The sequence below is a fragment of the Palaemon carinicauda genome, chromosome 1 (assembly GCF_036898095.1).
Source record: "Palaemon carinicauda isolate YSFRI2023 chromosome 1, ASM3689809v2, whole genome shotgun sequence".
NCBI classification, from domain to species: Eukaryota; Metazoa; Arthropoda; class Malacostraca; order Decapoda; family Palaemonidae; genus Palaemon; species Palaemon carinicauda.
In genome coordinates this window covers 300,197,922-300,216,479 of record NC_090725.1, presented here as the reverse complement: position 1 = coordinate 300,216,479, position 18,558 = coordinate 300,197,922, and the positions used below count along the sequence as shown (strand labels likewise).

The 18,558-nt window shown below is 39.6% G+C and overlaps 1 protein-coding gene across 1 annotated transcript in view; it reads left to right on the top strand.

Annotated features, from left to right (window-relative positions):
- The window catches only part of LOC137658182 (AP-4 complex subunit beta-1-like), a 70,485-nt gene extending 62,390 nt beyond the window's left edge, over window positions 1–8,095 (top strand). Inside the window, exons 5-6 of the mRNA XM_068392863.1 lie at window positions 4,999–5,264; window positions 5,411–8,095. Coding sequence (XP_068248964.1) covers window positions 4,999–5,264; window positions 5,411–6,506 — 1,362 coding nt within the window. The 3' untranslated portion in view covers window positions 6,507–8,095. The remainder of the gene's footprint in view (window positions 1–4,998; window positions 5,265–5,410) is intronic.
- The last annotated feature ends 10,463 nt before the right edge of the window (window positions 8,096–18,558 follow it).

Here is an 18,558-nt window from a genome sequence, read left to right as displayed (position 1 = left end):
TGGTATTCCCAAGAGACTGGCAGTGATGACCAGATAAAGGGTTTCCAAACTTATAGATCAGACAGAAAAAATAGGAATCAAGGGGGAACCGCAATATATGGAAGAGACATAAATCAAGGAAAAGTCTGTGAAAAATACAGCAACACAGAATGTGAATTGATTGCGGTAGAATTTGAATTTGAAAAACTAGTGAATATTGTAGTTTACAGACCCCCAAATACTAAGGAGTTTGACATAATAATAGAAAAAATAGATGATATATGTAGAAACCATAAAGACTGGAATATACTCCTATCCGGAGATTTTAACTTTCCTTTCGTGGATTGGAAAGAACGGATAGAAGAAAGTGGTTGTATGTATACATATAAAAAAGAGAGTAATAGTAGCGCAGAAGATAAGAGGCAATTTGAAAAGCTTCAAGATATGCTATTAGAACATAATATGCAACAAATAAACCACATTCCAACAAGAAAGGAAAATGTCCTAGATCTAGTATTTGTGAATGAGGTGAATTATGTTAAAGAAATAATAGTGTATAACACGGGAATTTCAGACCACAATGCCATAGAATTGATAGTTCATTCCAAAGCAAGTGATCACAGAATTAATAAACGCACAAAACTTTGGGAAGGATATGGAAAATATAACTTTTACAGTAAGAATATAAAATGGTCAGAAATAAATGAAGAACTGAATAAAGAATGGAAAAATGTATTTATAAGTGATAATATACAGGTAAATACGGACATACTGTACAAAATACTGGAGAATATTGTTGAAAAATATGTACCGAAAAAAAACAATAAACAAAAGACGTGCATACCAAGAGACAGAAGGATCTTATTTCAGAAAATTAGAAAGTGGAAGAAAAATCTTGCAAAAGAAAAAAATGTGTGGAAAATGAGGGAAATAAAATGTAAGATAGAAAATGCAGAACAAAAGATTATACAGTCGAAAGAAAATGAAAAAAGGGACTTAGAAGAAAGGACACTTCAAAATATAAAAAGAAACCCCAAAGTACTTTACTCCTATGCAAAAAAAGATGAATAAAAGGAGAATAGAAATAGGCCCTCTAAGAATTGAAGGACGGCTAACGAATGAAAAAAAGGAAATATGCAACATATTAGCAGAAAAATATAAGAGTGAGTTCACGCCAAGAATTGCGAATGAGAATAATGAAACAGAAATGAGAGAAGAAAATGTTGAATATCTAACGGATATAGATATTAATGAAGCAGATATTGTCACGGCTATAAACGAAATTAAAAGTGGATCGGCAGCCGGACCAGATGGAGTTCCAGCGATTTTGTTAAAAAAAACTGCAAACACTATCGCGAAGCCGCTTGCAATACTGCTAAGACAGAGTGTAGATATGAGCGAGATATATGTTAAACATAAATTAGCTTATATAACCCCTATCTTTAAAAGTGGATCAAGACTAGAGGCAAGCAATTATAGACCTGTTAGTCTAACATCACATATTATGAAAGTGTATGAGAGGGTAATAAAAAAGAAAATAATGAACCATTTGGTCAAAAATAATTTGTTTAATATGGGTCAACACGGTTTCGTACCTGGAAAAAGTACACAGACCCAACTGATAGCACACTATGAAAACATATACAATAATATGATAAATGAAAAAGACACAGATGTGATCTATCTAGATTTTGCAAAAGCCTTTGACAAGGTAGACCATAACATATTGGAGAAAAAAATGAGAAAGCATAATATTGTGGGAAAAATAGGAAAATGGGTAAAAGAATTCCTGCAAAACAGAAAACAGATAGTGGTTGCAAGTGACGAGAAATCAGATGAAGCCCAGGTAATATCTGGTGTGCCCCAAGGTACGGTATTAGCTGCACTGCTATTTGTTATTATGATCTCAGACATAGACTGTGATGTTGAAAACTCTGTAGTGAGAAGTTTCACCGATGACACAAGAATAAGTAGAGAAATTACTTGTGATGAAGATAGGAACTCACTACAAAGAGATCTAAACAAAATATATGAATGGGCGGAGATAAATAGGATGGTATTTAACTCCGATAAATTTGAATCAATAAATTATGGAAACAGAGAAGGAATGGTGTATGCATACAAGGGACCTAATAATGAGACAATCACAAACAAGGAAGCAATTAAAGACCTTGGTGTAATTTTAAATAGGAATATGTTATGCAACGACCAAATAGCAACACTGTTGGCTAAATATAAAGCAAAAATGGGAATGTTATTCAGACACTTTAAAACAAGAAAAGCTGAACACATGATTATGCTTTACAAAACTTATGTGCGTAGTACACTCGAGTACTGCAATGTGATATGGTACCCACACTACCAAAAGGATATTGCGCAAATAGAGAGTGTACAAAGGTCCTATACTGCTAGAATAGAAGAAGTTAAGGACCTTGACTACTGGGAAAGACTGCAATTTTTAAAACTATACAGTCTAGAAAGGAGAAGAGAACGCTACATGATAATACAAGCATGGAAGCAAATAGAAGGAATTGCTGAAAACATCATGGAGCTTAAAATATCAGAAAGAGCAAGCCGAGGTAGATTAATAGTGCCAAAAAGCATTCCAGGTAAACTGAGAAAGGCGCACAGGACATTAATCCACTACGCACCAGCATCGATAATGCAGCGACTATTTAGTGTGCTGCCAGCTCATCTAAGAAACATATCAGGAGTGAGCGTAGATGTGTTTAAGAATAAGCTCGATAAATACCTAAGATACATCCCAGACCATCCAAGACTGGAAGATGCAAAATACACCGGAAGATGCATTAGCAACTCTCTGGTGGATATACGAGGTGCCTCACACTGAGGGACCTGGAGGAATCCAAACAAGAAATAAGGCAATAAGGTAAGGGCCTGAGTTCGAGCTCGACTTTTTCCTCTTCGACTTCTTTTTCTTTTTCTTCTTCTTCATCTCCCCTCTTTTTCTTTTTCTTCATCTCCCGGTCGCTGGAGTCTTCCAACGATGAAGAGCTGGAGGACGATGTATCGTCCGAGGAAGACGAAGAAGAAGAGGAGCTATCCGAGGCCCCTGAATCCTCTGCCACCAACATGGGGGATTGCAGTTGTGCTACTGGGGTGACGGGTTGCATAGAATCAGGAGGTAGTGCAACAGAAGGCGCCGGAGGCGTGAGCAGTGACCCACGTGAGGCAAAGCAGCCAGAAAACTCTTCGCTTGCCGCATGGGTGACCTGAAGGGCATCCTTGGCGCCGGCCACATAATGGAATCGGGGTCAGAAGAGCACGTGGCTCGTCTTTTCCTGTCTTGGTCGCCCCCTGAAGTCGCTGTACCTGAAAAACACTGCCACTGTGGTGGGTAAGGAGCTGGTGTTCCTGATCTCCCCCACACTGGATCCTCACTCGAGACGGGTCCTGCGGGCACCAGAACCTCATCTACAGAAAGCACTCCCGTAACAACAGCAGACTCCTCACTCGTCTGCGTAGGCAATAATGCAATTTGGTTTATTAAAATCAGACTCATGGGGAACAGCAATGGGCTGTTTCCCCGCAACGGACTTACCTCGTCCCTTACTCTGGGTAGGGGAAGGGGAAGGGGAACCGCTCTCCGAAGGAGCTGAAGGAGACGTTAACGGAGAACCGAGACCAGGCTTCCTCGGTGATCGCTTCGATGCCTTCTTTTTCTTGGTGTCGTGCAATGCCCATTAAAGTTCCGGCCAGGACTTACACTCCGGACACGTGGAAGCGGGCGAGCACACACTGCCTCGACACGTGGTGCACAACGTGTGCGGATCAATGTTCATCTTAGAGAGCCGTGCCCCGTATGACTTACCAGCCTTGGCACCGGGACAACGGTGTTGGGCTTCCAAAAGGGTAACCACAAGCAACACAAGTAACACAAGGAAGGGATAGGAACGGAAAAACACAAAGTGAACACGTGGAACACAATGGTGGGTCGGATGGGATGTGAGAGAGCGCGGCGAGATGTTATCTACGCCGCGACCAGATGCTTACTAACGACAAAGACCCAGTAGCGCACCCACGCGCTGACCCCGGGTCGCCTCAGGGCACGTATCCATCCGCCACGGAGGGACCCGACAAGGAAAAATGGAGATGGGGGGACTGCACAAAATTCTTGGTCGGATAGGGAGGAGATCCCAGATACTCCTAAGAAAGTAGTTCGAGGTAAGTACTCCGTGTTGGAACAAACCTCTCTTTTGTCCGGGCTAGTTGCTTTGGATCCTAACTGCTTGGTTTAAAAACTATAAAAACAGCATCCTAGCCACTCTATTTGACTCTCTCTCTCTACTACCATGTTTCTTTCTCTTAATGCACTTGTTCACAGTATCAATATAATTCATCTATGTCTCTCTCTCGTGATTAATGAAATAACCTTATTCATGACACTGCCAATAGCCAGAGAGCTGGAAAGAACATCCGTTCTCACCAGTGGCTAGAATCAAAGTGAGTTGTGCGTGAGAAGCAGGCCTAGTAGGCTCCTACTTCCCTGCTTGTGACTGGGCTGGCAGCTAATGGCTAGTTGTTTACACCTCATTAAATCTTTAAACTGCCGTATTACAGGTAGCGTTATCATTCTCCTATGTACGGGACGATGGTTTGTATATTGTGGGAACAAATATCTTTTAATACCACATATGTCAAAAGAATTAGAAGAAAATAATTGATATCTTTGTTATAATTATCTGTAAGTTCCTTGCTGATGGGTAACAAAGCAGGAAAGAGATCGTAATCCAGGACTAAATTGGCAATAATCTGTACTAGGACAAAAGTCTGGCTCTTAACTTGAGCTTGAATTACCAGCCTTATTCTGAATGTAGGATAATTTATATGTTTCTAAGCCAATTTGAGTATATATATAGACATGAATAGATAGATAGATATAAGCATTTGTAAAGCAATGGTATATTTCTATGAAATTTTCTTATACAAGAATCTTAGAGTATCAATATATTTCAAGTCTTTACCTTTTAATTTTCCTGTGCTCTTTCTTTTGGCAAGGTTCGTCGAGCTGCTACAGTGGCATGTTCAAGATTTTTCTCCCACGCACCAAATGTTGTATTGGAGAGTGGATTAGTTGATGGATTGTACGATAGTTTAAGAGACTCAGATCCAATAGTTATAAGTAATGCAATAATATCATTGGACACAATTCTAAAAAATGAAGGTGGAATAGTTATCAATAAAAATATTGCACATTACTTATTGGGAAGAATTTTACAGTTCTCCGACTGCAATGCTGTGTATATTTTGACACTTCTTCTTAGGTTAGTAGAATTATGTATTACAGTTTTTTATAAAATATTGATTTTGATATTTAGAATTATTTGTGAATAAATATGGCCCTTGAAGATGTATCATGATTTTCATTATATTTAATCTAATTGCCTTTTTCTCTGACTTTCATTTCCAGATATTCTCCCAAGACAGATGAAGAAATTTTTCTCCTCTTGAATGGCCTTGATGAACTACTGTCATCAAAAGCTCCAGCTGTGTTAGTCGGGTGCATTAAATTGTTCTTACACTGGACAGAGAAGCACCCTCACTTGAAAAAGGATATGCTCGAGATGATACAAACTCCCATGTGTAAGATTTTAAGTCGTAATATTCCAGAAACTACTTTTCTCATTCTTAGTTTCTTGAGAACACTTGGAGAAATAAGAGATGTGTTTGGACCACATTTTAAATACTTTTTAGTCAGGGCAAAGGATCCAGGTTACCTGAAGACTCAAAAACTTAAAGTCTTACCATTAGTGAGTACTAAAACTAATGTCTGCAGTCTCATTGAGGAAGTTAAACCATTTTGCAGTGACTATCAGAGTTTCAAAGAAGCAGTTTGCTGCTTAAGTGAACTGGCTCAACTTAGTGTTTCTGCTTATAGATTATGTGTTAACATATTTATTGTACTCCTCGACTCTCCCACTGAAAAAGTGGTCATAGCTACACTGGAGTGTCTAATAAGTGTGTTGTCTTCGCCAGTTTGCAGAAGTGAAGTACTAGCCATTAGTACTGAATCACCTGATCCTTTGGCATCCCCTGAAGAGAAGGGCAATTGTGGAATAGAAAATGAATCTTCTAAAAATGATATTGTTGATAGCAAAAAGGAGGCTGTATTATCCACTGTTCCAGATATTCCACAAGATCTCATATCAGCGCTGACAAGAGCTCTGTCTAGACGTTCAGTGCAAGAAACAGCCCCTTCTCTAGTGCTTTATATACTTGGTGCCATGTCAGCCTTCCTTCAGTGTTCTCCGGATATATTAGAGAATATGTCTTCTCTTTCCTCTGACATTTCAGACTTTTCCCATGCTGATCTAGTGACTGCAGCAGCAAGAATATTTTTGTCAAGACCAGCACAAACCCATCTTATTTTAGCATCAATTTTAAGTAATGCTTTTGAAATAGGAGGTGCATCAGCTAGTAGGGCTGCATTGGTTTATGCCGCTTTGTTAGAAGGTCCCAAAAGTGCCACCAGTTTGCTTGGAACTAGTGATTTCTTGGTTATTTAAAATGTAAGTGAGTAAAGTGTTTGAGTGTAACTTGAAATCATATATACAATGGATGAAAATATTTATAGTAGTGTATAAAGCCATTTCTAAGATTTTATTACTTTTAAAAGTATGTTATTTTATGCTAGAGTTTATAAGCTTGAAAAAAAAAAGTAGATAATTGTTCAATTAAACAATATCTAATTAGCAAGAGAATATCGTTACTTAAACATTTTATGTCTGATAAGTTTCATCACATTGTACATGTTTTATGCAAGCTTTTTCCCTTTATGGGATTTCATATGAAATGAGTTCTCCTACTCTCTTCTGTCCTAACCACTTCTCTTACCTCCTTAAACGTCAGATTTAGGTTTATATCGATCACCTTTTTTTTTTTTTCTCCATGATTTCTTGGGTATTTGTACATGTATATCCCACCACTTCCATTTCTATGGCTTGTCAGAATAATTTATCATCCCTATCTCAATCCTTTAGTTCTCGGTCTATTTATCCACCCTCTGGACATCACATTTCTCGTCAATTCCTAACTCTTAATACTGTACGATTCTTTCACTACACTCCCATCTTTCTGTTGCAAAAATCATTACAGGACTAACGTTCCGATCTTAAGGTTTTGTCCTCTCTACTAGCGAACAATTATTTGCCAGTAGTGTAACTCTCTTTCCAGTGTAAAAGAAATACTGTTCCCTAGCTAACAGCTAGCCAGTTCTCACAGCAAGATTCTCTACTCCCTCTTCATCCACCTTTGCTCATTACTGTATACATTTCAGGCATTTTATAATTTTGTATTTTAAAACACCTCTTTTGACATCATCTGTTAAATTCAGTACCCACTTTACCACCACACCTTTCCCAGAACAATCAAATGCTACTTTTCTGGCCTTACTTTATCATTTGCTTTTTTTTTTCCGCCAACATTAACTTTGCTTGTTCCTAAGTGAATATAAATATTTCAACCTTTAAATGTGGAAACCTTCATCACTAGCTGGCACAGCCATTGAATCATTAACAAGGTAGTTGGTTAATTACATGTGACATAAGGGGAATAGTCCCAAACACTTACCTTGTGTAAACCACTTTTGACTTTGGCCATGTTGCGAGAGGCTTTATTACTACTGCTTCTTGACATTTGTAAGCTGACGGATAGTTTTTTTTTAAAACTTCTCGCCATGGACCGCAAACAATGTAATATGTTTTAGTGGCATGGTAAAGTTGAGGTATGTGAACAATTTATGTCTAAAGGAACTTTTGTAAGGAACATGACTTCATAGACTTACCTCTGTGATGAGTGTAGGTTGGACCCTTCCCAGATGTGGGCAAAGTTTGTGAAGCCAAAGAAATCTTTTCCAACACTTTCCATGTTAACTTTCCCAAAAGCTGATGACAAATGAATCTATTTTGTTTCCTCCCCCTTCTCAGCCTGGAGCCTTTGTTACCTCTACAGGTACTCCTCAAGCTTGGTACACTGAGAGTAACAGAGAGGGATTGGATGATTTGGAATTCACTCAGTGAGTGGCTCTTCCTGTGCAGCAATAACCCCATCCACCAATGATAGATATGCCCTGGTTTTGCCCCAAGATTTGTTGTAACCATGCATCCTGGTAACCTTTATCCTCAGGGATGGTAGTAGGTGAGTGGTCTAGCCCAACTCAAAGCACCTGCATCGTCGGCCAGGTTAGAGTATTATTCAAGTGTCTACAGTCCTCCCTTCCTTTTCAGTCATTTCCCCCCATCTCGGGGTCCTTCAGTGCCACAAAAGGCGGCGGCACATTTTGTCAACTCTCTCCCCCCCCCCCCCTCTTAGAGGTGTGATGGTAGTTCCGAGTCAGCATTTAATTGGTCCCCATTCCGCTGTACTTGTAAGTACTGAGCTGGCCAGGCCGTTGATCCACCTCTGGTCACCAGAGGGAAAGGGTATGCGATACCACTTCAGTCGCTGAAGCAAATGATATTGCTAGGGAATGTCCATCATCTTTTACCCAAGAGTATGTCTCGGGATCTAAATAGTCGCACTCTAGGGGGAAGGAACAATCCTCCAAGTGGTTTGATTAGCCTTCAGTCTTTTTGAGGAATAAGGGGTTCAGGGATCGTGTGACCTGTAGGAACCTGCATTAGCTCCAGCCCTGACAAGTCGTAGAGAACCCATATTCAGAGTATTCCTTCTTTGAGGTTCTTGCACTAGTTCGTAAGTGCAGTGAACTTGGGGAGGCAACCATGGCATCTGTATGTAAATTGGCTTTGATTATTGGTAGGCGCTGCACTGCTCCTCAAGGTTTGAAGCCTGACCTTGAACTACAGTGGTCAGAGCATGCTGACATGGCCTTGAACTCGGTAGACATTCAGGTCTGTGAGTTTGCTCGTGTTTAACTTTTCCAATAAAATTTTGCCTCCCTCACTCTTGGCAATGCATGATCTACACACTGGAAATGAATTGAATTGAATATGGGATTTAGGCATTAAGCCAAGCACTGGGGCATCAAAGGCCATTCAGCGCTATATAACTAAAATCATTCAATCATATCTGTACACTCACAACATTTAGTATCATTTTAACCTTTAATACAAATCGTAACACTTTCATACAATAAAATCTAGATGTGAAATAAATAGGGATTAAAAGGGTAAAATAAATAAATAAATTAATAAAATCAATTATAGCTCGTAATATAACCCAATACTTTGTATAAATTTTCTCAAGTTCAGGGTATTACAGTTTTCCCCCAGTATATCTCTTAACGGTTTGTCCTGGAGTAAATGTGTCCTCCTCTGGAGATTAAAAACAGGACAATCGACTAAAATATGTTTAACATCCATTGTCACTTGACAGGTATTACAAAGAGGGGCCTGTCTCCCTTCCCCACTCTTCATTAAATAATTGTGCGTTGCATGTGTATGGCCAATACGCAGCCTAGTTAAAATAATGGTATCCCTTCTACTTGTAAAATTACAAGATGACCATTTATCCACCAATGGGTGGATTTGTTTCAATTTTGTATTGGTGGTCCGTTCAGACCATCGAGCTTGCCACTTATTTTTACAGTAAAGATGAATCTCACTTCTAAGATCTTTGTAAGGAATACTCAAGGGGGATGGATTACTTAGCCCTGAAGCTTCCTTTGCTGCCTTATCTACTTGTTCATTCCCATCCACCCCAACATGGGCAGGGACCCAACAGAAGTGAACACTGATACTCTTCCTAGACTGCAGAAGTACTAACCAGTCCTGCACCTCTTGTACTAGATGATGGCCTGGCATAATTTGTTTTAATGAGAGTAAAACACTATTGGAATCCGTAAAAATTGTATAAAAACTATTTTGGTTGCCATTTTTAAAAATATGTTGGACTGCGAGAATTATTGCGTACAGCTCAGCAGTAAAAATTGAACAAGAGGATGGGAGTTTCCTTCTAATAACAATATTCCCCACCACAGCTGCACTTCCAACTCCTGCAGCCAATTTGGAGCCATCTGTAAAAACATGTTTCCCATGATGTTGAGCAGCATGATTTAAAAACTCACTTTTCATTACCCTACTAGGTAAGGTATTTTTCCCTCCTGCCGTAAAACATACTTTAACAGGTGGATTACACCAAGGAGGAGACTTGGGATATCCTACCTCTGCTATCTGTGCTGTTAACAAGCCTACTTCTCTAGCATCATTTTTCAGCTGTACTTCCAAAGGCTTAGGCACTCTAGATCTGTTAGGAGCCCGATCTAAAGGCGCCCTAACATATTTACAGTTAGGATTGTTTCTCACAGCAAGGGACCTAGCTAAAAACCTCAAACTCAACTCCTCTCTGCGAATGGAAAGGGGAGGTATGCCAGAATCAACATAGAGACTGTCAATGGGAGATGTTCTGTAAGCACCTGTGCAGATGCGAAGCCCAGCATTGTGAACAATATCAAGTTTTCCAAGTAAAGTCTTTGTAGCTGACCCATATATTTGGCATGCATAGTCTAACTTGCTCAGACACAAAGATGTATAAATTCTAAGCAAAGTTGTTCTATCAGCACCCCAATCAAAATGCGATATCACTTTCAGAATGTTCAGTGACTTCTTAACCCTGATAGATAGGTCATTTATATGGGGACCAAATGTCATTTTCTTGTCGAAAATGACTCCAAGAAACTTGACACTATCCTCATATGGCAAAATACAATCATTTAAGAAAAGGGTGGGGATCTCTTCCCTTTTACGAGTACGAGTAAAGCGAATGGCTTTGGTCTTCTGAGGAGAAAACATGAATCCGCGAGAATTTGCCCATGCGGAAGCAGCATTTATTGCAATTTGAAGATTTTGGCATGCTTGTAGTGCAGATGATCCACTACAATAAATTGCAAAGTCATCGACAAATAGTGATCCTTGTATGCCAGGAGGTATGTGACTAATGAGACTATTAATTGCAACAGCAAACAAGGTCACACTCAATACGCTGCCTTGGGGGACACCTTCTTCTTGCATGTAGGATGAAGATAGTTCTGACCCTACTCTCACTTTAATGGAGCGGTTTGATAAAAATTCTTCAATAAAAGAGAACATATGTCCTCCTATACCCCACGAGGCCAATTGCTTTAAAATACCACCCCTCCAGGTGGTGTCATATGCCTTTTCGAGGTCAAAAAAGACACCCACCACCTGGTTTTGGTTAGAAAAAGCATTTGAAATTTCCCTTGATAACATCAGCAAAGGGTCCAGAGTACTTCGGTTCTTCCTAAAACCAAACTGTCTGTTAGATAAAAGATTTTTTGATTCTAGATACCACACAAGTCTGTTGTTGATCATTCTCTCAAATAGTTTGCATATGCAACTGGTCAAGGATATGGGCCTATAACTAGATGGCAGTTCTGGGTCTTTACCAGACTTGTGGCCTGGAATTACAATTGAAGTATGCCAGGAATCAGGAGATGTATGGGAAGCCCATAGACCATTAAAGGTTTCTAATAAAAATTCCTTGGTATCCACTGGAAGATGTGATATCATTTCATACCGGATGCCATCCTCACCTGGGGCAGTTAAAGAAGAGCTGGAGATAGCATTTTGCATCTCCTCCATACTAAAAGGCAGGTTAAAAGCTTCAGTATTTGAAGAAGCAGGAGGAACAACAGATGTTGATGCTCTAATTTGTTGAAATGCTGGGGAATAGTTGTCAGCACTTGATACATGAGCAAAGTGCTTAGCAAGAACCTCTGCTACATCTTTGGGGTCAGATATATATCTATTATTTTCCCTTAATATTGGTAGAGGCTTAGGGACGAATTTACCTTGAAGTTTTCTAATCTTGTCCCATATTTCCTTTGAAGGAGTTTTGGTATTAATATTAGATATATATTTCTTCCAAGATGCTCTCTTTGCTTTTTTAAAAATTCTTTTTTGTTTGGCACAGGCTCTGAGATATGCTATTCTATCTGCTAAATAGTTTGTCCTCAAGTATCTTCTGAAGCAAGTTCGGGTCACTTTTCTTGCGTTGGCACATTCTTTACTCCACCAAGGAACTACAGAGCGATGAGGTAAACCGCATGTTTTAGGTATAAACTTGCTAGCATTATCATCAATAATATTTTCAAGATGTTGATAGGCATGCACTGGAGATGTAAATTCATCATATTCTTTATCAGTGTGTGAACAGTTTTCATAAGCTGCCCAGTCTGCCTCATCTATCTTCCATTTTGGTGGACACTGAGAAGGAAGATTATGGACATAATTTAACATTATTGGCCAATGGTCACTGCCATGTAGGTGTTCATTTACTGACCAAAGGTAGTCCAATCGAATGGATGAGGAACAGATTGACAAATCAATGGCTGATGTAGAGTTGTGGAATACATCATACCTAGTTGGAGAACCATCATTCATTAGTATTACATCATTGTTGTCGATTAATTCTTCAACAAGATTACCCCATCTATCGCACACATTTCCACCCCATAAAGTATGCTTTGCATTAAAATCACCCATTAAAATAAAAGGGGCAGGAAGCTGATTGATCAAGTCTTGGAGGTCAGAAAGTCTAAGCCTTCTTGGATTACCAGCATGATCTAAGAGGAAAAGTTCTAAGGATGGTTCAATATATAGCGAGCATAAAGTAATTTTTTTCCCGATATGAGTTCTAACTGCACATGCCTGTAGTGGTGTATTGAGTGGGATTGTTTCAAATTTTACAGATTTGTGAATAATAAAACCTGTACCACCTTGAGCTCTTGCAGCTTGCAAAGGAGGGGATCTACAAAAATGATAATTGAGTCCAGGATTAAATGGTTTGTCACTGATCTTGGTTTCCTGTAGGCAAATTACCTTCGTGTCTGAGTCCCTGGTTAAAGTTTTTATTTGCTCAATGCTAGTACTTAGACCTCTGCAATTCCACTGGATGATAGACATTATCTTTTGTTATTATTTTTCTTTGTCTCATTTGTCTTTTGGGACTTTTCAGATGAAGCCATGTAAGGCCTGGAGATGGAAGGCTTTACTAGGCCACCACTCTTCTTTTCTTTCTTTCTAGGATCTTTATAAGAGTCAACCTTAGGATCATGAGCAGTAGGGCACTTACCTGACTTAGATGAAGGTGAGGATGATGGGGACCTTTTCCTCTTTGGGAGATCTTGTTTTCCAATCTCCATCAAATCAGGTAGAGATTCTGCCTGAGACAATACATTTAAGGTGGTGGAAGCCACATTGGCTTCCTTGGAGGATTGTGCTAGAACTTCAACAGTTCGAGCACTTAACCCAGAAGGCTGGGCTACTACCTCTAGGGGAGATGCTCCTATCGGTGACAATACTTTTGGTGTGTTGGACACCATATTGACCTCTTTGGAGGTTTGTGCTCTGGCTTTTATAGCCTGAGCACTTGACCCAGATGGCTGGGCTACTACCACTAAGGGAGATGCACCTGACGGGCCAGGTGCTGCCACTGGTCCCCCTGTGGTAGTAAGGGGTAGTGGATTATAATCTTTTGTTGGCATCTTAACCGCGCGAGCAAAATTAAGTTGCTGATTGAGTAAATGCTTTGCATAACCTACACTTTTATGTTCAGCATTTGCTTTCAAGATTGCAGCTTCTTCATTCTTGTATTCTCTACATCTTTTATCATTTGGTTTATGATTATCTTTACAGTTTGCACAGGTTGTATCTCTGTTGCATTGGCCATGTTCTAACAAAGAACAGTTAATACAGATCTTCGTATTATTGCAGTACCGGGAAGGGTGACCGTACTTGAAACAATTTAAGCATTGTAAAGGCCTAGGTTTATATTCTCGAACACGTACTCTTTCATTCTCAATAATTATATGATCTGGTATAACAGGGGTTTCAAATGTTAAAACTACCATGCTTGTTTGAGGAATCTTACTTACTTTCCAAACATTAGCAGGGCACATGTCCAGAATTTCTGGTTCTGAGAATTCATATAGATCTTTATCAAAAACTACTCCTTTACCATAGCTGAAGCTCATATGTGGTTTAATATCCTTAATAGGATCAATTTCTGCAATCTTCATGCCACAAAGCATGTGAGCTTGAGTATCTGATTTTGCATTAATCAAAACAGATTGCTTACCGTATCTACTAATATCCTTACTTTTAATTAAACCAATTTTTTTTGTATAAATTTACTCATCTTATAATAGTTATAATTATCTATCTTTCCAGATGCAATTATCCATGTTGGGGGCTTGGGGGTTCTTACTTCTGGAAGTCTATGCTCTATTTCTTTTTCCATCCATTCTTCTGGTTTATATACCTCTAGGTGTCTTGGTGCTTTATCACATAAAGCCCCAGAAATCAAACAATTGTCAATTTTTATGCTCTCTAAATTTTTATTTGCTTCTAAAGCAATCTCAAAACTTGAAAATGATACCCAAGCTTCCCAAAAACCTTTACTACCATTAAGCTCCATTAAAATTTCTTTGATTGCTCCAAATCTACAGAAGGCTTCATGAATTATGTCATAGCTACAACCAATTGGTATGTTTTTTAAGTGGAAAATTTTCAGATTTTTTGTTGGATCTGGTAATGAGCCAGAACCAGAGAGTAAACTATTACGGTTATTACAAGCATCATTTTCCACCAGTGCCGATAAATTGTCTTTAACAACACTGGTCAAAAAAGTATTGTTGGAGGAATCCTTTTTATTGCCGAGGTTGTCAACAGAGCTTTCCCTATTTAAACAAGCAGAAGTCGTCAACGGTGTCTGGGGTTCGCCATTTGATCCAGGGGTACGGGGAATATTAAGTTTACTCATTAATTATTTTTCAGGGGGAGGGAAGGGGTCATAATAACAATGAAAAAAAAAAAATGGAAAAAAATATAGTTTAAGGGAGAGAAAAAATTAAGACTGTCTGAAATTCCAAAGAAGACACCGTTAGCCTTTCCTGGAATTAATTTCTCCACCAATGACACCTGTGAAAGCTGCTTACCAAATGTCCACTCCCTACCCTACCACAAAGGGATGGTACCACTATGATTAGAGTGGCTCAAGTGTATGCCAAACCCGCTTGATGGGACTGAGAGCATTTCATGAAAACAATCATCCCCACTCTAATCATAGTGGCAGGCAAACCGGACAGAATGCCGAGAGTCCTATCTCTATAAAATCGCCAACCCCTGGAATCCGAAGGCCAAATTTCCTAAGAGATAGTTCCGCGTGCCAGTATGGGAATACTGACACTCCTAGGTGTCCAAACATTTTCGGGCAGTTGGCAAGACCACCACAGCTCCCACAATTGATTTTGAAATAAAAACCGATCATGGATACAATGTCCCCTCTAAAAAACCTGGACAGTGAAATGGGTAAAAGAGTTTTGACAGCAAGGTTGGAGACAGCTGATAATTATGAAGGAGGAATAAGCAATAAGAGGTAATAGAAAAAGAATGAGAGAAATTTAGAGTCAAACTGAGGAAAAGAAATTCCCCAGTTCGAGAGCCCTCTTGCCCGTCACAAGCCTTCAGCACGGGAATGATATGCCGTGCTGAAGCCCAATGACTTCATCAAGGCATTCTCTCGTTAAGAGGGTACACACTGGAAAGCTGTGACCTCCATTGTCTCACCTGGTTGAGCCATCAGTGTGCATACTTTGGGCTTACCCTGGAGAAACTAAAGGCAGGAGGTACCTCTCAGTCTTTCGTCATGGAGGATTCAGTCATTACTCATCTCCAGACAGTATTATGACTTGATCAATGGCCAGGCTCAATAATGTACTTCGCTAAGACAATGTGGTTAACGTTGACAGTCTTTGTAAAACACCTTTTACTGTCTGACAAAAAGGCCATCATATTTCTCCCACACCAATTAGCCAACTAGTGTCCCAACATGGTAGTTGAAAAGGTGGGATGCCATCATGTCCTGTTTCTCTTGACAGGTTGAGGTTATATGTACAAGAGCACTGTTGGCACTAAAGAATTAATTTCTGCAGTCCTTGTTACTTTTTTTGAAGAGGAACATGGAAAAGGGAAGGTCTAACAGCCAGGACACCCTTTCTAAGCTGGTTTGAAGAAGGCCTCGTTCTCCTCAAAACTCTAGCAATGACCCTCAGCAGTTTTTACCTCCAGAAAGAATCCAGACTGCACCACACTCATAGCTCCCCATCCTCACCTGACCTGTCTGGAATAGCATGGGGAAGAAGGGAGAGGAGGCTGAGGTAGGTAGTTTCCTTCTCCAGCTGATGCGAGTAGTTGAGATGACTCATGTCAGTAGGTCATGTAGCAGTGACATATGGCAGAGCCTTGGGCAGTGACCTTTAAAATGGGTACTTGAGTGTCTTTCCAACCAATCATGTTCCATATCAACTTTCCAGGGTTGTAGAAAATGCTGACCCTGTCAGCAGAAGTGGAAGCAATGCTGGAGAAGAATTTGCTATAAGTCTTACAGTATCAGTCTGTAGGCTTTAATAGTTGACTCTGTGTAGTTGAGAAGTTATCGATCTCTTTGCTGGGCTGGTTTGTTCACCAGACCTCATTCAAGATGGAAGACAGTTCATTCCATAGTCTTTCATTAGAGGGAGACTTCATTCTTTCGGGGGACGAAGGATGTGTACTTTTGAGTACATTAGGCCTCCTGGAAGTACCTATCATTTCATGCTTGGCCAACACCAGCCACATTGTGACGATTATTTTGTACCCCTGACAGTGAAGCATCTATTGATCGAATGCCCCACTCTTCGGTACTTAGGAAATTGATTTCTGTTGAATGCTTGAGATGGGAATAGCAAGTTCATCCTTACCAAAAATCTTTGGGAGGATACCTAGTACAATACTAATGGCATTTTTAGATTTATTTCAGAAGTAGGTCTTCTGATAACTATTTAACTTTTATACAGATATGTTTACTGTTATTATTTTCAATTGATTTGCCTTTTTAAGTTTATCTATAACAAATGACATAGGCATCAATGATCTTCCATGTCACGATGTCAGAAAGCACAAAATCATTCATTCATTCTGAAAGTACCTCCATTTAATTCTTGATGGAATAGTGTATCAGTTCAAGGCTATAGTGTTTCAGACTTTCCACTGCTCTTCAGTCATTCACAAGCATGATCATCTTGATGTTTACCTTGGGCCCATTCACATGGGATATGTCTTCTGAGGTATTTAGATGATTTATACTGGCCTCCTCCAAGAGGCAGTTACTCATTATCATCTTGATTTTTATTGTAATTTGTGGATCATGATATATTGGGAAATGTTGGATTTCATGCCCAAGCAGAGGAGGAAGTACCTGGGCATGCTGTAACACGACAGCAGCGAGTCTCTTTCAATCAGACGAGAGAGGAACTTCCGGTTTGGCTTTAGCAATGTCTTCTCAGTCATCTTGTCATCACTGGTAAAGCTCATACCTCACAGGTATCTTCATCAGAGATTGCTTCAGTGGTGTATTAAGTATCACTGGTACCAGTCAGGGATTTCCCCACCCATCTGGTTTCAGTGGAGCAGGAGGTATGCGACAATCTCATTTGGCAACTGAATAACAAGAATCTCACCAGGGAAGTCTCTGTTAAATCTCCAGCTCCAAAGATGCATCTATTTTTGGACGTATCAAAGAAAGACCTGCTTCGGATGTGGGGGCTACTGGACACCAACAACACATCAGTTCTGAAAATGCATGTTAAATTTCAGCTCTGCAAGCATTTCAGCAATGGGGGAATGGTCACCTGGTGGTGCAGATGAGCGACAACACAATAATTGCAGATTACATCAGCTAGCAAGGAGGCATGGTTTTCCTGATTCTCTCAAGATTAATGAAGCAAATGAATGTACTTTATAGGTGGGATGAATGTGAAATACAATCAGTTCAGTCATCAGGAACAAGTTGTAGCGAAAGAGTGGTCACTAAATTCTTGTGGCAGAAAGGTTTCTAGCCATGTGGGCCTCACCAGTGATTGATCTATTTGCCACATAACTAAACAGGATGCTCTCTGTTCTATACTCCCATCAAGTACCCATGGGCAATGTTAAGGAACACATTTCAACACTGATGTGATGTCCTGAATGCCCAATTTCAATTTGATTTACTGACTAATCAATTGTGTACCCTGGTGGCTCCCAGAAGGTTCCAAGGTGAGGGATACCTGCTGGGTCCCGAGAGACATACTCTTCTCTGTCTGTAACACTTTCAGAGCTTCAACCAGTCTATGAAGCTATGAAAATGGTGACATTGTTTGGATGGAAATTATCCAGCATCTCTTAAAAGAGGAAAGGTTTTATCATGAGACTGCAAAAGAGCTGTTGAGATATCTCCAATAGTCTTCTGAATTGAATTGAATTGAATATGGGAATTAGGCATTAAGCCAAGCACTGGGGCATCAAAGGCCATTCAGCGCTATATAACTAAAATCATTCAATCATATCTGTACACTCACAACATTTAGTATCATTTTAACCTTTAATACAAATCGTAACACTTTCATACAATAAAATCTAGATGTGAAATAAATAGGGATTAAAAGGGTAAAATAAATAAATAAATTAATAAAATCAATTATAGCTCGTAATATAACCCAATACTTTGTATAAATTTTCTCAAGTTCAGGGTATTACAGTTTTCCCCCAGTATATCTCTTAA